This window comes from Tamandua tetradactyla, chromosome 15 (assembly GCF_023851605.1).
Source record: "Tamandua tetradactyla isolate mTamTet1 chromosome 15, mTamTet1.pri, whole genome shotgun sequence".
Taxonomy (NCBI): domain Eukaryota; kingdom Metazoa; phylum Chordata; class Mammalia; order Pilosa; family Myrmecophagidae; genus Tamandua; species Tamandua tetradactyla.
Genome location: NC_135341.1, coordinates 79,966,698 through 79,987,904, shown reverse-complemented (window position 1 = coordinate 79,987,904; position 21,207 = coordinate 79,966,698). Strand labels below are relative to the sequence as shown.

Sequence of the window (21,207 nt, the reverse complement as noted above, 5' to 3'; positions counted from 1 at the left end):
ATTTGTTAAATCCTATCTATTTTTTTTTTGGCATGGGCAGGCACTGGGAGTCAAACCCATAAATCCTATCTTCTGTATACTCCTCCTTTTCGTTATATACCTTAGATACATAAAAGTAATAAATTTCAAAAGACATTGCAGCAATTAGTTACAGAACAGATTTCAGATTTTGGTATGGGTTACAGTTCCACAATTTTAGGTTTTTCACTTCTAGCTGCTTAAGGTATTAGAGGACTAAGAGAAATATCAATATAATGATTCAGCCATCATACTCATCTGCTAAACTCTACCTTCTCTGTATTACTCCACCATCAACTTTGATCTTTTTCCTACTCTTTAGGGGTATTTGGGCCATGCCCATTCTAAATTTTTCATGTTGGAAGGGGCTGTCAATCATACGGGATAGGGGGATGGAAGTAGTTGATGTTCTGGAAAGGCTGGCCCCTCTGCATTTCAGGACTTAATTTTTGACATATTTTATTTAATCTGAAATATCCAAACTATCATTTCAACATGTTAACAATATTGAAAATTTTTAACCAGTTACTTTACTTCTTTTTATACTAAGTCTTCAATATCTGATGTGTGTTTTAAACTTACAGTACATTCCAAGTGCTCAAAGCTGCATGTAGCTAGTGGCTACCATTTTAGGCAGTACAGAATTAAGGGACCCCACATTTAATGAATATTCTTTGTTGCACATACATTCACTAACACACACATACACAATTTATTAAAGAACTCATGGCATCTCTTCACTTGAGATTCAGTGCTCAATACTGGCACAGTGTGGTACATAAACCTTAAAAAAAAAATGGCTTTGTGACATGGACTCTATTCCTGGTGAAGATGCTGTGAACATTATTGACCTCGGAGATATTGCTGGTTTGGTTCCAGACCACCTCAATAAAGCGAGTATGCAATAAAATGAGTCATTCCATTTTGCTGATTTCCTAGTATATATAAACGTAAAGTTTATACTATACTGTAGTCTATTAAGTGTGCAGTAGCATTAATCTTAAAAAACAATGTGCATACCTTAATTAATAATGCTTTTTTTTCCCTAAAAAATGCTAAACATCTTCTGAGCCTTTATTCAGTGAGTCGAATCTTTTTGCTGGTGGAAGGTCCTACCTTGATGTTAATGGCTGCTATTTGATCGAGGTGGTGGTTGTTGAAAGTTGATGTGGCGTTGGCAATTTCTTAAAATAAGACAACAATGAAGTTTTCTTTATCAACTGACTCTTGCTTTCATGAAAGATCTGTAGCATGCAATGCTGTTTGATAGCATTCAGCCAGACAACTTCCTTCAAAATTGGAGCCAATCCTTTCAAACCCTGCTGCTGCTTTATCAACTAAATCCTTTGTTGTCATTTCAACAATGTTCACAGCATCTTCACCAATAATTCAGTCTTCAGGCTTTACTTCTAATTTTAGTTCTCTGGCTATTCCCACCATATCTTCAGTTATTTCCTCCATGAAAGTCTCGAGCCCCTCAAAGTCATTTATGAGGGCTAGAATCAATTTCTTCCAAACTTCTGTTATTAATATTTTGACCTCCTCTTATGAAACATGACTGTTCTTAATGGCATCTAGAATGGTCCATCTTTCCCAGAAGGCTTTTAATTTACTTTTCCTAGATCCATCAGAGGAATCACTATTTATTGCAGCTTCCAGCCTTACAAAAATGTATTTCTTAAATAATCAGACTTAAAAGTTGAAATGACTCCTTGATCCATGGCCTGCAGAATGGATAATGTGTTAGAGGGCATGAAAACAACATTAATCTTGTACATCTCCATCAGAGCTCTTGGGTGACCAGGTGCACTGTCAATGAGCAGTTATATTTTGAAAAGCAGTGGTTCTCCACAGTGGACTTAAAATATTCAGTAAACTATGTTGTAAACAGATGTGCTGTCATCCAGGCTTTGTTGTTCCATTTATAGAGCACAAGCAGAGTAGAATTAGCACCATTCTTAAGGACCCCATGATTTTCAGAATGGTAAATGAGCACTAACCTCAACTGGTACATTAGCCCTAACTAGAGAATCAAACTGTCCTTTGAGGCTTTGAATGCAGGCATTGACTTCCCTCTAGCTATGGAAGTCCTAGATGGTACCTACTTTCAATAGCAGGCTGCTATGTCTATACTGAAAACCTGTTGTTTAGTGTAGCCACCCTCATCAATGATCTTAGCTAGATCTTCTAGATAACTTGCTGCAGCTTCCATATCAACACTTACTGCTTCACTTTGCACTTCTATGTTATAGAGATGGCTTATTTTCTTAAACCTCATGAGCCAACCTCTGCTAACTTCCGAACTTTCTTCTGCAGCTTTATACTTCTCTCAGCTCTCACGGAACTGAAGAGAGTTGGGGCCTTGCTCTGGTTTAGGCTTTGGCTTAAGGGAATGTTGTGGCTGTTTTAATCTTCTATCTAGACCACTAAAACTTTCTCCACATGAACAATCAGGCTGTTTTCTCTTATTTGTGTGTTCACTGGAGTAGCCCTTTAAATTTCCTTCAAGAACTTTTACTTTGCATTCACAACTTGACCACTTGTTTGGTACAGGAGTCCTGGCTTTTGGTCTGTCTTGGCTTTCAACATGCCTTCCTCACTAAGCTGAATCATTTCTAGCTTTTGATTTAAAATGAGAGACATAGGGCTCATCCTTTCACGTGAACACTGAGAGACCATTGTATGATCATTAGCTAGCCTAATTTCAATATTGTTATGTCTCATGGAATTGGTAGGCCCAAGGAGAGGCAGAAAGACAGGAGAACAGTTGGTCAGTGGAGTATTCAGAACCCACACATCTACTGATTAAACTCACTTTCTTATATGGCACTGTTTGTGGCACACCAAAACAATTACAATAGTAATATCAAAGATCACAGATCACCGTAACAAATATAATAATAATGAAAAATTTAAAATATTGTGAGAATTTTCAAAATATGACAGAGATATGAAGTAAGCACATGCTGTTGGAAAAATGGCACCAATAGACTTGCTTGATGCGGGGTTGCCATAAACCATAAACACATTACCTGCAAAGCACAATAAAGTAAAACGCAATAAAACAAGGTATGCCTGCATCTACTCTTATGACTATCACTGAACTGGCTACAAGGAAACTGTTCTCCACATGTCTTGCCCGTCCTTCAAACAAAAGGTGGTGACTATCTGTGTTTTGATGTTGGGAAGATTGTGGACTGCGTCACTGCTGTGTCAGAGACAGACACTGCGTTTGAGTGGGGGAAGGACTGAACAGTGGCAGCTCTTAGAAAAGAGAAAGGACTAAATAATTAATATCAAATGCCTCTCTGTATTAGTGTATTAATTCTTTACTATTTCTGAGTAGTGTATATATATTTATCTTCTTCCGCCTATCTATTTTAATTTTTGATTCTGAAGGCACTGATAAATTAGCATAATATCTGAAATAATCATGTGTGGGGGCCAAGGAATATTTTGCAATATTAAAAAATTCACATTTCTTTTAAATTAGTGTATGTGTTGTATATGTTTATAAGTCTAGGCATAACAAATATGAGTTATGATACCTGTTCATTTCCTAGCAAGTGGATAAACACTAAATGCTAGATTTGTGAATCTTTAAGAATATTTCAGATTTAATTAAAATTCTAGAATTTTAAATAAACATCTTAGCTTTATTTAAATAATTTTATATCCTTTATTTATAACTTGTATTTTCCTTAAATTTGATAATGTTGAATATTTTAGAAGAAAAAAATTTTTTTTTGCATGGGCAGGCACCAGGAACTGAACCTGGGTCTCTCTGGCATGGCAGCTGAGAACTCTGCCTGCTCAACTGCCATGGCCTACCCAGAAGAAAAGTTTTTTGAAAACATGAAAAATATCTTCAGTTTTTAAATTTTACATGTATTTTAACTTATTTTTTATTTGATATTCAAACTTTGTACCCTTTGACAATAACTACATTTTTAGTCCTTCAAATCATTACAAATCATAAACAATGTGAAAATCTTGAAAATGAGGCAAGAAAAATATCCTTCTAGAATATATAATTTATGAATTATGTATGTATTTACTTCTCATCCAGATATCACTGGCCCATTGACAGAACACCTAGATATGTGAAATACATAATTCAGTTTTGATATATTTGCCAACTTTCAATCATATATATCCCATATCTCAGCACAAATTCTTTGAGTTATATTTAACAATTTGTTACCCTGATTTGACTTAAATATTTGGGCATATGGCATGTAGGCCTCCATTTGTACTTTAGCCCGACAACCCACAAATGTTAAAGAGAGCTTGCAGAGGAAGGAAAGAGAGAATAAGGCAGAAACAATGTCTGAAGGGATAATGGCTGAGAATTTTCCAAACTATTGAAAGATAACAAGTCATATAGACAAGAAGAACTAACCACAAGAAGATAACAGTGTTTAAAGCAGGTATTTTACAGACTAATTCCTCCAAATAACAGACAAAGATATTGGACAGGATAAAGAAACTAAATTGAACCATATCTGGCTTTTGGAAGATAACACAACCCTAAAATATAGACATCAAAAATTAATATAACTATAAAGAGACTTATACAAAACCATAGGCATAGTGCACTTGACACATACTTCTTGGTAACTGATGGTAAAAGCAAAACAACAGCTACACAAAAACAAAAAACCCAGTAAAAATAGAGAGGAAATATCAAGTCAATCTCACTCATAAACATAGATTTAAAAATTTTAAGAAAATACTAACAAACCAAATCCTGTAATTAAAAGGATAGTACTCATTCCCTAATAAGGTTTAATTTCATGAATTAAACATCAATCAACATAATTTGCCACATTTACAGAATTTAGGAGAAAAATCCTATTATCATTTCAAAAGATTGAGAAAAACACAACAAAATTCAAAATTTGTTCAGAATAAAAACTCTCAGCAAGCACAGAATTAAAGGAAACTTCCTTAATCTATCAAGGGATATCCATAAAAAACTATATTAGACATCACTTGTAACGATGCAATGTTGAAAATTTTCCCTCGAGACAGGGAAAGGGATAAGGATGTTAACTATCCTCATTTTATTCAACACTCATCTGGAGATATTAGACAATACAATAAATAATAAATAGATAAATAAATAAAGTAATAGAAGAAAATAAGCACATATAAAGATTGGGATGAAAACATCCAGCCCTATTACTTATAGTTAACATAACTGTGTGTGATAGTTAGATTCTGTTGTCAACTTGGCCAGGTGAAGGCACCTAGTTCTGTTGCCGTGGACATGAGCCAATGGTACGTGAACTTCATCTGTAGCTGAGTACATCTGCAGTCAGCTAGGAGGCATGCCTGCTGCAATGAATAATGTTTGACTTAATTGGCTGGTGCTTAAATGAGAGTGCAAGGTAGCACAGCCCAAGCAGCTCAGCATACCTCATCCCAGCACTGGCAGCTCAGCCCAGGCCTTTGGAGATGCAGAGTGAAATCACCCCAGGGAAAGTTGTTGGAACCCAGAGACCTGGAGAGAAGGCCAGCAGAGACCATCCTGTGCCTTCCCACGTAAGAAAAAATCTCAGCTGAAAGTTAGCTGCCTTTCCTCTGAACAACTAACAAAATAAATCCCCTTTTTTAAAAGCCATCTGTCTCTGGTGTGTTGCATTCAGGCAGCTAGCAAAGTAGAACACTGTAAGTAGAATATCCCAAAGTATCTACAGATAAATTATTAGTATATGTGAGTTTGGCAAATTTGACTAATACAAGATCAATGTACAAATTACATGCATGCATGGAGTAATCCTTGTCTAGGATTTTGTTGTTGTTTGGGTGTGTATTAAGGCTCACTTGGTTTGCCAATATTTCCCAGCCAAAACAGGGTCAGGGACCCATGCTGGAGGCACAGACCAGTTCCAAAGGGCCCTAGTGAGAGGATTAGGAAAGATGCCAAAAAGCCTTCTTTTCATTTGTGCTTTCCTGGACTGCCCAGAAGATGGCACTCATCAGCAACCTATTCCCCACAGCCCTAAGAAGGCAGGCTGTTTTTAGCCCTCCAGCAGCTCTGCTTCTGATGTAGGTTGAAACAGTGGTGCCTGTCCAGAACAGACTAAAGCAATGGGACTCAGTGGTCTAAATTCATCCCCTATACAAAAATTAACTAAAAATGGATCAAAGACCTAAATATAAGAGCCAGGACCATAAAACTCCATGAGGAAAATGTAGGGAAGTATCTTTAAGATCTTGTGATAGGCAGTGGTTTCTTAGACTTTACACCGAAAGAACAAGCAATGAGACTTTTGTGCCTCAAAGGACGTTGTCAAAAAGGTGAAAAGGCAGCCTACAGTGGGAAAAAATATTTGGAAGCTACATATCCAGTAAAGGTTTAATAATCAGAATATATAAAGAAATCCTACAACTCAACAATAACAAGACAACCCAATTTAAAAATGGGCAGAAGACTTGGATAGACATTTTTCCAAAGAGAAAATACAAATGGCTAAAAAGCACATGAAAAGATGCTCAACATCACTAGCTTTTCAGGAAATGCAAACCAAAATTGTGAGATATTTCACACCTGCAGGAATGGCCACTATTAAATAAACAGAAAACTACAAGTGTTGGAAAGGATGTGGAGAAACAGGAACTTTTATTTACTTCTAGTGGGAATGTAAAACGGTACAGCTGCATTGGAAAACAGTCTGTGGTTTTCTTCAGGAAGTTAAATATAGAACTTCCACATGATATGGCAGTTCTGCTATTAGGTATATATTCAGAAGAACTGAAAGCAGGGATGCAAATAGACATTTTCACAGCAGCATTATTCACAATTGCCAAAAAAATGGAAACAACCCATGTCCATTAACTGATAAATGGATAAACAAAATGTGGTATATACACACAATGGGAAATTAATCAGCTGTAAGAAAAAATGAAGTCTTGATGTATGCAACAATACAGATGAACCTTGAGGACATTATATTGAGTGAAATAATCCAGACTCCAAAGGACAAACATTGTATGATCTCACTAATATAAACTAAATATAATGAGCAAACTCACAGAGTTAATAATATGAATACAGATTATCAGAGGATAGAACGATGGTAGGAAATAGGCAGCTGATGCTTAATTTTTGCAGAGGTGTTAATAAGATTGACTGTAAATGTTTGGAAATGGATAGGGGTGATGGTAGCACATTATTGTGAGTGTAGTTATCAGCACTGAATTGGGTGTGTCTCTGTGGCTGAAAGGGTCATGTATGTCACTAGAAGGAAAGCTAGAGGATGAAACATGGGACTGTAAAACATAGTGAATCCTGCTGTGAATGATGAAGGTGGCTAATAGTACAAATAAAAGGATGTTCTTCTATGAACTAGAACAAATATATGTCACTATTACATGGTCTTAATAATAGGGTGGTATGGGAGAAAAAAACACGTAATGGAAACTATGGACTACGGTTGACAGTAATATTATTATATTCTTCCACCAACTGTAGCAAAGGTACCACATCAATTCTAAGTGTCAAAATAGAGGCACATTAGGGGTATAGGGATTTAATTTTTAGAGCAATGAAAATGTTCTAAAATTGTAGCAATGAAAGCACAACTGTGATTATAATGAGAGACACTGATTGTACACATTGTACATATTGTATGGTATGGGAATAAAACTGCTTTAAAGAAAAAGGTATACAATTTATAAGAACCAATAGCCACATGGCAGAATTAAGTTCTCCGCTATCAGTAGTTACTTTAAATGTAAATGGATTAACTTCTCCAGTGAAAAGGCAGAGGTTGGCAGGATTGATTTAATCAAAAAAAAAAAAAAAAAAAGAAAAAAGAAAAAAAGCAGGACCTTCCTTTATGCTGTTTACAAAACTCACATTAAATTCAGAGACACAAGCAGGTCTATTCCATGTGAACAATAGCCAAAAGAGAGCTGGGGTGGCTATATTTACATCAGAAAAAATAGACCTTATGTCAAAACTGATACGAAGGACACCATACATTATAAAAGGATCAATTCAACAAGAAGATATAACAATTTTAAATATATATGCATCTAATAACAGACCCCCAACATATATAAATTAAATACTGACAGACTGGAAAGGAAAATAGTTCTATGATAATAGTTGGAGACTTCAATATACCACTTTCAATCGTAGATAGAACATCTTGAACAAACAAGAAGACAAGAGAGGACTTGAATAATACAACAAACCAAGTGTTCCTAACAGAATACACAGAACACTTCACCCAACAACAGTGGAATACACATACATTCTTTAGTCCATATCAATCATTCTGTAAAACAGACCATATATTAGGTCACAAAACAAGTCTCCATAAATTTTAAAAGACTGAAATCATACAAAGAATCTTTTTTGATTACAATGAAATTGTAAAGACAATATACTTTAAAACAATCAATGGGTCAAAGAAGACGTTATGAGGGAAACTAGGAAATACCTTGTGATGAGTAAAAATTAAAAAGCAACAAACAAAAACTCATGGGATGCAGCAGAGACAGTACTGTAAGAGAAATTTATAGATTTGAATGCCAACATGAAAAAAGAAGATTTTGTAACCTAATCTCACATTTAGAGGAATTATAAAAGAAAAGCAAACTAAATTGTAGCAGAAAGAAGGGAATATCAAAGATTAGAGCAGAGAAAAGTGAAATATAGAACAGAAAAGCAATAGTGAGAATCAATGAAACCAAAAGCTGGTTCTTGGAAAATATCAATAAAATGTACTAATCCTTAGGTAGGCTGACAAAGGAAGAAAGAGAGGTGATGCAAATAACTAAAATCAGAAATGAAATTGGAGGCATTACTACTGACCTTACAGAAATAAAAAGGATTATATGAGGATATTATTAACAATTGTACATAAACACATTCGATAACATAGATGAAATGTACAGATTCTTAGCAACACACAAATTACCTAAACTGAATCAAGGAGAAATAGAAGACCTCACCACCAATAACAAATAAGTAGATTGAATCAGTAATCAAAAATGTCACAACAAAGAAAAGCCCAGAAATAGAAGGCTTGACTACTAATATTATACCAAATATTCAAACAAGAACTAAATAATCCTGCTCAAACTCTACCAAAAAGTGAAGTGAAGGGAAGGCTTCTTAACCCATCAGGCCAGCATCACCCTAATACCAAAGCCAGGTAAAGATACCATAAGAAAAGAAAATTACAGACTGATTTCTCTTATATGAAGACAGATGCAAAAATCTTCAACAAAATGCTTTCAAATGGAATCCAGCAGTGCCTTAAATGATTATATATTATGAGCAAGCAAGGATATATAGCACTATCCTAGGTGTGCAAGGATGGTTCCACATAAGAAAATCAATTACGATGTAACATATAACATTAATAAAATGAAGGAGAAAAAACTACATGACCATCACAATTCATGCAGAAGTCATTTAATAAAATCCAGTATACTTTCTTCAGAAAACTAGGAATAGAAGGAAACTTGTCAACATGATACAGGGTATATATGAAAAACCCAGAGCTAATAGTATACTCAACAGTGAAAGCTAAACACTTTCCCCTAATATCATGAACAAGACAAGAATGCCTGCTTTCACCACTGCTATTATACATGGGATTGGACATTCTAGGCAGAACAATCAGGCAACAGAAGAAATAAAAGGCACTCAAATTGGAAAGGAAGAAGTAAAACTTTGCATACTTGCAGATGATAAGATATCATACATAAAAATCCTTATGAATCTCCAAGAAAGCTACTAGAGCTAACACATAAATTAACTGAAAATTACAAGTGTTGACAAGGAGGTGGAGAAATAGGAACCCATGTACATTGCTAAGGGGAATGTATAATGGTAGCTGCTATGGAAAACAGTTCGGCAGTTGCTCAGAATATTAAGTATAGAATTACTATATGACAGCAATCCCACTTCTAGTTACAGACCCAAAGGAAATGAAAGCAGGGACTTGAGCAGAAGTTTGCATACTGTAAGCAGCATTATTCACAATAGCTAAAAGGTAGAGGCAACCCAAGTGTTTTATCGACAAATGAATGGATAAACAAAATGTGGTATACACATACAGGGGAATATTCTTCAGACATAAAAAGGAATGAAGTTCTAATTCATGAAATTTCATGAAAATTAAATGAAATAAGTCAGACACAAAAGGACAAATATTGTATGATTTCATTTATATAAAATAATTAGAAAATTCATAGAATCAGAAATAAGAATACAGGGCAAGGATGAGGATGGGGAATGGGGAGTTAATGCTTATTTGGTACAGAAATTCTGCTCAAGTCCCTGCTTTCATTTCCTTTGGGTCTGTAACTAGAAGTGGTATTGCTGTCATATAGTAATTCTATACTTAATATTCTGAGCAACTGCCGAACTGTTTTCCATAGCAGCTACCATTATACATTACCCTTAGCAATGTACATGGGTTCCTATGTAATGGAAATGGTGGTGATGGTAGCACAATACTGTGAATGTAATTAACCCCACTCTATTGTATAACTGAAAGTGGTTAAAATAGGAAATTTTATGTTGTATATGTTACCACAAATAAACATTTTAAAAAACCATAAAAATATAGAAAAAAGAAAGAAGGAATGAAGTACTTATACATGCTACAACATGCATGACTCTTGAAAACATGATGGTAAATGAAAGAAGCCAGAGACAAAAGATCACATTGTATGAATTCATTAAATGTCCACAGTAGGTAAATCAATTGAGACAGAAAGCAGACCGATGGTTATCAGGGGTTGTGGGGAGGGGAAAACAGGGAATGACTGCTCAACTGGTACCATTTTTTTTTTTAGGACGATGAAAAGTAGATAGAGGTGGTCATTGTTGTGAATGTACTAATATCACTCAACTGTTCACCTTAAGTTGGCTAATTTAAGTTATGTGAATTTTACTTCAATTTAAAGAAATCTTAAGTAGCTCTAAGAAATAGCTTATTTTTATTTCTATTTCAGTGATTCCAAAACAACATAACTCAACATTTAGTTAACTTCTTGAACAACATGAAGACATCTGAGTCACTCATGAACACAGTATGGCGGACGGCAGTCCCTCCTTCCTTCCCTCAGTACTGAGAACACACTGTGTGAAGGACACTGTGTTACACAAGAGAGGGACCTAGATTTTTGGCTTAAACAAGAAACAGACTAATGGGGAGAAATGGACACATAAATTCTTTTTTTTTTTTTTTTTTTACATACTGAGTTTCTACAGTGTAGAATTTTATTATATAGCATTGGACATTATTAAGTCAATAAACTTTTATTTACGGTATTCCACATGTTGAGTTTTATTCTGCTGTTCCAAGTCACCTTAGTTCCTTTAAAGCCTGAGGCAAGATTTATCTTCAAGATAACCTCTTTTAAAAGGAATCCACAACTGTTGATACAAGAAGCAAGACAAGAAGCTTCTATTGTCACAACTCCTTTAGTTTAGTTGGCCTTTTCTTCTCTACTTGTGTGTAGACATACTGATTGTCCCTAGTATTCTTGGAAACTAATTTCTTCAAATTATTCACTTAGAGGCCTTCAGAAACAGAGCTGACAGATCTGCAAGGTTCTCAATTTTAGACAACCTCTTATGTGTTTGCATCTTATTCACTCCTAAATAAAACTTGCCACAAAGTAGAAACTTGTGGGATACACCCACACCTAAAATGTTTTTCCTATGAAATTTATTCCTAAATTGCACAAAATCTAGTTGAACTCATTTCTTGTCTCAGAACAAAATGAGATTCCTTCTTGGTTTGTCCGCATCTGAAGCATGACATACCAGAAACTCCAAGCATCAGGTTCAAGGTAAGTATGGAGAAATAAAGAAATGTGACCCCGCCATACAGCATACAAAAAAAAAATCTTAGCTCACTGGTTCAATGCTGAATTGGTATATCCTAAAATGAATAGCATCAGCAGGACCTTCCTTGTATAAACATATAATTTCATTGTTTTTTTCCTATTCTTGAATTTCCTTCGATCTTGTTCTGAGGTTCTTCTTCCTTGAAAGTTAGATAATTTATTTCTTCATCAACAGGAATATGTATCCATGCTTATCTTTATTTCGTTCTGGTGCAGTATTACCTTGTTTGACATTTATATTCCTGTCTGCATTGCAAGGTCATTCTGACTTCCGTCAGATGTTTTTGGCCTTTGAATTTGTTTTTCTCGACAAAGTTTTTTCTTCACTATTTTCCCGTTTGCATTTATCTTTGGTAATTCTGAGCTTATTATGAAATAATCCTCCTCCACCAGTTTGATATCACATTCATCACCAAGTTCAAGATGCGTTGTATCCTTATCCTCTACCACCAATTCTTCAATAGGAGAAATGTATCCATCATCATCCAAGTACTTATATCTATGACTGTCAAGATCTTCTTTTTCTAAATCTTCACTAACATTCATTTGTTTCAAGGATTCCTTGAGGTGGTATTCATACTTTAGTTTTTCAATGTAGTTGAAAAATCCTCTTGCGATAGCTTGCTCAAAGGTTAAAATTTTCTTCCAAGGTAATGGCTTTCTTCCATTCTCTGATTGTAAAAACGAGAACCAGGGTCCTCTGTCTTTCAATTCTTTTTTGCCTATTTGTGAACTTCTGGTGTTTCTTCTTCCTTTTGGTCTTCCCTTAGGTCTTCCTGTTGGCTTATATTTCCTCCTTTTACGTTTCCTTTTCTTGAATCTTTCAAAAATAGCTTTTAAAGTTCGTGGTATCGGTTCCCAAGAGGAATCTCTATTTTGAACATTTTCTTGAAAATAAAATTTCCTAACAGGGTTTCCTTGCCTCTGCTTAGGTAATGAAGGAATACACTGAGTTTTAAAAATATGGAACGCTTCACGAATTTGCGTGTCATCCTTGCGCAGGGGCCATGCTAATCTTCTCTGTATCGTTCCAATTTTAGTATATGTGCTGCCGAAGCGAGCATGACATAAATTCTTAACTACAAATCTAGGTAAGTTGTGAGTGTGCCAAGGAAAGGAAGCAATGATGTCAACTGAAGGAATCATGACAAGTGCTTTTTACACCAGTTTCCACAGTTTGCTTTTTTTTCCCTTTCCAATTTACTGCTGAACCATTAAGATTGTTAAACAACTAAAATTCACAGTCTCTCTTCTTATGTCCCATACCAATGCTTACTATTTCTACTTATTCTTCAGAGCCAGCTCGCATGCCACTTCATCTGTGTTTGTGTGGGCAACAGCATTTCTCTAGGTATGCTGTGACCATGGTTCAGTGCCTGTCTCCTCTCCTAGACTGTGAATTCCAAGAGAGCACAGTTTATGTTTAATTCACTTTGGCATCCACAGGGTCAAGCAGCATTCACTAAGAATGCATAACTTTTCAGGTTTTGTGTATGTGTTTCTTATTCAGGCAAAGGAAACTTAGCAGTCTTACCTGGTGGGGTTTCTTTTGTCTTCCTCAGAGATCAAAAACCAAACAAAATCTGCATAGCTCATTCTTCCCTCTTTTTGTACTGTTTTTCCTCTGGAAAAAAAGATCTGGTTATAAAATTTTCTGAGCAATTACTTGGGTAAATTTAGTAGGATGACTAAGAAATAAGAAAATCTCCTTCTTTGGAAATGTAATTAGTATTTTTAAAAAATCAGAATGCTAGAGACCTCCCAAAAGGACAACCCCTTCCATGGCCTATCTTGTTTTCGAAGGCTAGAGGGTGAAACCAGAAGACATCTGCGAATCTAAACAGAAAAGAAATCCGGTTTCTAATATCTAATTTGAATGCAAATAATTACCAGGATCAGATACTGCTACCTATATTTAGATATAGGATTTTTACTTATTTTAAAGAATTATTGTCCTATGTTAAGCTATGACTATGTTTTTTAGGGTATTGTTTGACCCAGTAGTGCTGCCAAATTATGAAGGAAGTCTTGTTAAAAATGAGATCATTACAGTATTGCATGTAGCTTATTTTTAAACTCGGATGCTTTTTCTTACCTTGTTACTGCCCCAGAGAATATCCTTTCAATAATCCTGTTTGATGAAGCTAAATGTAAATAACAATTACAGAGTTAGAAACATGCTCCATAAAGGCAATACTTTTGCAAAGTTATTTTCACTAGCTTCCAAAGTAGACCACAATTCTCCATGATGAGAATGTGAACAGTTAAATTTTTACTTATGTATAATTTATATTTTTTGGAAGTAAGAAGTTGAGGTGGATTACTTTCCACATAAAATTGTAAAAAAGAACAGGCCAGTGGATGTGCCTGACATCTAGGATACTTTAGTACTGCTGAACACAAAGTTTGTTCTGAACATCCTGACAGAAAAGACAAAAATGTATGGGATTTGTATTGCACTTGATATCCAATAACAGCAAGAAGAGAAATACCTTTAAATAAGACAAATTTCACTCTAGCATTAAATTTAAGGGGGAACTGGCTATGCAGCTCCTAATGTAATGGACTCTGGGTAACATAATGGATGATGCTTTCAAGTAAAATTTTATAAGAGATATCAAAACAAACAGTGAACCTATTTTTCTTATTTTTTCATTATATAAATGCCCAGGATATAACATAAAATACGATTTTTAGAAATTCCATCAGTAAATTTTCAGAGGAAGACAGTTATATTTTAAGACAGAATGTTGCTTTTTGATGAAAATGACTAGTGACAGATGCTAGAGAATTAGCATTGGCATACCTCATAATGTGTTCAGAATAATTAAAGGCATTGGTTTAATTTAAAAAAGAAAAAAGGAGATGCCTGGGAATCTCAGAATCTGAGAATGGGTGAGGGCAAGATTGTACTTTTAACAAGTGCCCCAGGCAATGCACACATTATTTACTGAGCATTGGTTTACGAGGTTAATAATTTGTACCAGGGAGAAAAAAGGCTGTACAGGAGATTCAAGGATATTTAATTCCAAAGCCAAAATCATTTGAACTCATAAAATGGTTTAGCTTCCTAAAATAGAAGATTTCATCCCATAAACTAAGGACAAAAGTTGTGGGGTGGGTAATTATGTAGAAGACTTTCAGTGGCCTGTTCACTATGCAGGTCTAGACACCTCCTTTTCTGAATAAATTCATCCCATATGCTAAAATGAGTTGCAATATGAGTACAGACAATATTTTGGGACTTCAGAATTACCGTTATGAAACAATGTTAGCCACAGAGGGAGATTTAGAGTCATGAGTGATCTCCAAAGCCTAATTCATGTTTTACTGATGATCTGTTTCCTAGTAATGGGAAGGTACATAGCTAATAAAACTGACTCCACATCCCTATTAATATCTCCATCTTTATGCTCTTCTGGTGAGATGTCAGTCATGATAAGCGAGGAAGGGAGTTAACAGCACTAATGTGCTTGGTTATCAAACAAGTGTATCTGTGTAACTTCCTATGAATAACTGCCTGGCATCTGAGAATTTAAGAGAATTATGTTTCTTAAATATGCAAAAGCACTATGAAGAAACCATACAATATCTGTCCTTTTGTTTCTACCTTGTTTTACATCACGTAATGTCCTCAAGATTTATTCATCTAGTTGCATGCCTCATAATTTCATTCTTTCCTGGAGCCTTCAATATTCCATCATATGCATATGATGCATATGCCAGTTTGCCCTTTCTTTCATCAGTTGATGTACCCTTAGGCCACCTCCATCCATTGCAGATCATGAATAATGCCACCATAAAAACCAGTGTGCAAATGTCCAATTGTGTCCCTGCTTTCAATTCTTCCATGTATATACATAATAACTGGGCTGCAGGATCATACGGCAACCCCATACCTAGCTTTCTGTGGAACTACCACAGGGCCCTCGAGAGGGGTGGCACCATTCTACTACTCTACCAACAGCGAATAGTTATATATCCCACTCCACATTTTCTCCAACACTTCTTTCCTTATATTTTTAAACAGTTTTATTCATACAAAATCTAATCCATCTGAAGTGTATAAACAATGGCTCCTAGTATAATCATATAGTTACGCATTCACCACCAAACTCTATGAGGACACTTCCATTTCTTCTGCAAAGAAGGAAGAAGAGGGAAAAAGGAAAAAAGAAGAAAAAAAAGAATCCCATATCCCTCACTTATAACCTCCTTGTTGACGTTTACCTTTGGTATATTGCTTTTGTCACAATCAATGAAAGAATATTACAATATTATTGTTATCTATAGACCCTAGTTTGCCTTAATTGCATTTTTCCATATTCTATCCCATTTTGAACACCTTGCAATGCTGACCTTCATTTGTTCTTCCTCAATGTAAAAACTTTCTTATATTTGTACACTTAATCACTGTCATTGTCCATTCTATGTTTTGCTAAGTTACACAGTCCCAGTTTTTTAGCCTCTATCTTTCCTCTGGTATCATACATACCCCTAGCCTTCCACTTCCATCCATACTCACACTCAGCTTTATTCATTATGCTTACAATATTGTGCTACTATCACACAACACTGTGCTATCCACTTCTGTTTTGGGTGTTCTTTTCATTTTTGTTTCTTTATTTGGAGTGATGAAAATGTTCTAAAATTGATTGTGGTGTTGAATGCACAACTATATGATGATGCTGTGAGCCACTGACTGCATACTTTGGATGGTTTATATGGTATGTGAATATATCATAATAAAATTGCATTAAAATTGCAGCTATACAATTAGCCTTTCCTTAAAATACTTACATTAGACACAGATATACCAAATAACAGAAGCAAAATTCAATACATTTATTTAAGATTTGTATTCTGCTACTTCTAAAAGGCTAAAAAAAAGCTGATTAAAAAAATCAACAGTTCCTCAGAAGACAAAGGATAGAACAGGGACAATCTTATGAGAGAAGAAAAAAATTGATGTATTTTGGTACTTAGAAATATTAAATCAGTAAGACAAGAGGCTCTAAGTTTACTAGTGGCAAAAATGAAGCAAAAAGGGTAATATCTTGTGACACAATTGTTAGTGTCCGACAAAAGAAAGCACACAAAATTTATTTGCAGAGAAAAACTTTTCTGGAACTATATTCACCAAAGAAAGATTTTATGAATCCTTGAGGAAAAAAAAACATGGCAAGTTAGAAACAATATTTCATCCTTGCTCTTTTATAGAAATACTAATAAATGGGGAAGTTTCTAAAGGTGCATATATTCTTTCTCAAATAAACTTTGCACAGATGTGGATCTTATTCAGCTCATCATCTGAAAACACACAACAGCACGAAGACTTGCCACTTATCATCAAAACTAAGACTGTAATTCTTTGTTTACTTCCAACCACCTTCTCTTACAACTGGCTTCTAAATAAAGAAAAAATTATCTTAGCTTATCCCCACTTGAAAATTCTTGGCCTCGTAGAGAGGTCTTAATCAGATACTGAAATTAAGAAAAGGGGATTCTCCACAATGAGTGGGGACAATTTATATAACTCCTGACATTTAAAAACCAGTCAAGTCTTAGCATCTGTAGAATCACTCACCCTGGTCATTGTATCGAGACAGATCGGCCTGGCTGATGTAGAGGTCGTGATCACTATCTAGCTCCCAGAATTTACAATAAATAACATAGAAATGTTCATAGGAGAAGTAATCTGTGATTTGGTTTATATCTTCTTCTTCTTCCAAAAGGGCCAGAGTCTGAAATGTATGAATAAAAGGGTTAATTTATTTTAAAATTATGAAAAACCAGCTTTGGCCATTGTAAAGTCAGTAAACTGTTTCTTTTTTAAAATTGAATTTAGGATTTTGTTTTTGGACCTAAGGAAAGTAGACCCTCTCATCCTACCTCAATCATCTGATCAGTCGACCAGCATTTACTGAGCTCTTTAATACGTTTAGCGAAACCTGAGATGCTGTGGCGCACGTAAAGGCAGGGAAAGAGAAGGACCATCGCCAAGTGGACCACAGCCTACCAGTGGTCCCTGACTGGCAAGCGTAGTTAGAAAACAGCTAAGGTACAAGACCATAAATTGCTTTTAACTTTTCAAAGTTACAAGAGCAATATATTATGAAGGGTGGTCAACCACATACATGGTTTGGTTTGGTAATGAAATCCAGTTCACCATAAAGGCTGGAAAGACTATCTACTTAGGTCTGTGGGGATGATACATGGCGGCCTGACAGAAGGCATGTGGTGGAGTTGCAGGGCCCTGAGCTGTAAGTAAACCTGGGTCTCCCTTGACTCACTGTGTACTCCAGAACCAATGATTTTTCAGTCCAGAATTTTATAATTATCCAAATTATCATATAAGTGGACAAATAAAGACATTTTTAGAAATGAATGATTATGAAAAAATAAAAGAAACCACTAAAGAAGCTTAGGAAATAGAAAAAACAAAATGAGATAGCAGAAATAAGATCAGATATATGAATAATCACAAAGAAGATGAATGAATTAAATATCCTTATTATAAGAGTTTCAGATTGAGAAACAAAACAAAACTACAAAAAATATACTAGCTACATGTTGTCCATAGGAGATAAGTATAAAATAAAATAAAAAGGGAAAGTTTTTTTTTAAAAAGGTACAAAAAATTATGCCAGCCAAGTATTAACAAAAAGAAAATGTATTGATATGAATAGAAAATAAAATGGAATTCAAGGTGAAAAGCATTATAAGGGACAAAAAGGGTTATTCCATAATGCATTAATCTGATGAAAAATTATTTTTGAAACTGTAAACACTGGGAAACCAAAACACTTTTGGCAAATTGAAAACAGCATGAATTATTAAAATTATGGTAAATCTATTCAATGGAAGATTTTATACCAGTAAAAATTACAAAGTCTACACACATATAAACAAAGGAAAATCATGATGTAGTTAAGGGCAAAATACAGTATACAAGACTGTACATACTAAGAACTATGTAAAAATCCTAAAACCCACATATGCCTTTGAAAGAGAATGAAAGAATGTAGGTCAAATGATATTAGTTGGGCAATGCAACAGTGGCTCAGTGGCAGAATTCTTGCTTGCCATGCCAGAGACCCGGCTTCACTTCCCGGAGCCTGCCCGTGCCAAAAAATATATACATATGTGTGTGTGTGTGTGTGTGTGTGTGTGTGTTAGTTATATTAGGGCAATACAATATGGGTTTTCTTCTGCTTTCCAATTTTTTTTTGTAATGTTATGTTTTATAAAACGTCCTTTAAAGTGTATTAAGCAGAATACTTTCAATTAAAAAAAGTCACAAGAAGAGAGAAGCTATCATTTTCACTTACTGGGCTGTCATAAAATGAAAAGGATGGATAACTTCTGCTGCTGGTAAAGATAGAAGTAGATGTATGAATGGGTACAGACTTTGAGGAGGTTAACTTGACAGGATCTATCAAATTTAAAATGCACATTCCATTTGACCCAGGATTTTTCCTCCAGTGGTCTATTCTACAGAAATTCTCACTTATACACACTGAAGAGGAAACTACAAGTTCATCATATCATTGCAACAGGAAAAATCGGAAAATAACTTGAATGTCCATCAACGAGGGATATATAATTAACTGCAGTATGCCATGCAATATTATGCAGTAGTTAAGAGAATGATCCCATGTTTACAAATTTTAAAAAGCAGCATATAAAACAAAGTTATATACCCCATGTATACATATATAAGGGAATAAAAACACAGATAATGTGGTTTCTTTTGGGAAAGGAGGGAAATGGTGGTAGTGGTGGGGGTGGGGTAGATAAAGAATAATTTATGCTTATTGATGTAGATATGTTCATATTATTTGAATATTTTAGAAGCATGTATTCCTGTTCTAAGAGGAAGACTAAGGAGAAGGGTATGGAAGAAAAGGGAAGGTAAAAAAAATCATGTTCTAGGAAGCAGACCATTTGAGTTCTAGTTCTAGTTCAGTTCCTTACTTCTATCTTACAGAAGTCATTCAACAATATTGGGGTCTCAAATTTTATAATCAATTAAAAATATGGATTATATTGATTCAGAAAATTCAGAAACTACAAACTATAATGTGCTTCAGGAATGTGAGAGATTATTATCAATCTTAAAAGTGCTAAGCTTCTTTTATGAATTACTGCTACCTTAACCCACACCATAGAACCTGAGAGTCCAGGTGGTCATTAAGTAATCAATAAATATTAGCAATGTCTGTTATGATGATTGTCCAATTTAGAATAAAAAATGTTTGTATAGGTCGATCACAGCTAATTTTACCTTATCTGTCCCCGATGAAATTAGTAAAAAATAAAGAGTAAATAATGTATTACCAGCCTAAGCTTCTTTAAGTTTATGATTCACTTAAAATAATATATTTCCTTTTAATCAAGGAAAATAAATAAATAAAGCTTTCTTTAGTTTTACAGATGCTTAAACAATCAGACATGAAGATTACTTCAGTAAAAGGCTCCCACTAGTGGTCAGTACTTTCTAATTTCTCTCATTTGGTAAAATAGATAAAATAATTGAATGAAATTTATTCTTTCTTAAAAGGAATTTGAAATAATTTTTCCTAGAAGCTGGACAAAGGGTCATTGCTGAGAGTCATTTGAAAGGATCCAATTCAAATTCCTCTGCACATTTCTTTTGCAAGGCCCTTCCCAACCTGGCCCCAGCTCAGCACTCCAGCTTCATTTTTGGTCACTCCATGGAGCCTGCTCTTTAGCCACTTAATTAAGACTGTTCTGCAGCTCTTGAACATGACCCTTCATACTTTGGGCCTTTGCTTATGTTGTTTCCTCTATCCGGAATCCCCTTTTTCTGTTAATTTTTTTTCTTGGTAAACTCCTGATAAACACCAACGCCAAGATCACATGCCAGTCTTTGGTGAGGCCTCTCTGCACATTTCATACATCTCTGTGGGACTGTCAAGCCAAGTGCAGCTGTCTGTACACTTTGTGCTTTGTTCCATAAAGTGTGTTTCGAGGCAGAGATTCCTTGTTATTCCTCTTTGCCCCCCACATCCTAATGCCCTGTTGTAGGCACTAGATAAGTGCTTAATAACTAAGAGTAGTGGCAGTGCTCTGCTTACGGGGAGCACTCAGATATTTTTTTAACTGAATAAGAATATTATTTAAATTGCTTTTTATAGCTGAATTCCAACAAGAGGCATACTTGCAAAAAGTTGCTTTTTCTTATCTCTGTCGAAGTGATCTTTCCACTCCAAGATCTGTTGACTGTGTAGAATATTCGCTGAATGACCTGGTTTGAGAGGAAAAACAAAACCAAATGAA

At 35.0% G+C, this 21,207-nt stretch overlaps 1 protein-coding gene, 1 non-coding gene and 1 pseudogene across 6 annotated transcripts in view; all 3 read right to left on the bottom strand.

Moving 5' to 3' along the window:
* The window catches only part of PPP2R3A (protein phosphatase 2 regulatory subunit B''alpha), a 255,930-nt gene that overhangs the window by 42,489 nt on the left and 192,234 nt on the right, over positions 1-21,207 (bottom strand). For all 5 annotated transcript variants that reach the window (XM_077130191.1, XM_077130188.1, XM_077130189.1 and 2 more), the window contains 4 exons: positions 21,089-21,175; positions 17,492-17,648; positions 14,000-14,048; positions 13,439-13,528 (listed from right to left, as the gene is read on the bottom strand). In XM_077130191.1, coding sequence (XP_076986306.1) covers positions 13,439-13,528; positions 14,000-14,048; positions 17,492-17,648; positions 21,089-21,175 — 383 coding nt within the window. The remainder of the gene's footprint in view (positions 1-13,438; positions 13,529-13,999; positions 14,049-17,491; positions 17,649-21,088; positions 21,176-21,207) is intronic.
* On the bottom strand, positions 11,251-13,377 carry LOC143657619 (TATA box-binding protein-associated factor RNA polymerase I subunit D pseudogene; annotated as a pseudogene).
* On the bottom strand, positions 12,862-12,968 carry LOC143658196 (U6 spliceosomal RNA). The gene has a single exon (XR_013163198.1). It is a non-coding gene; the product is annotated as a U6 spliceosomal RNA (small nuclear RNA).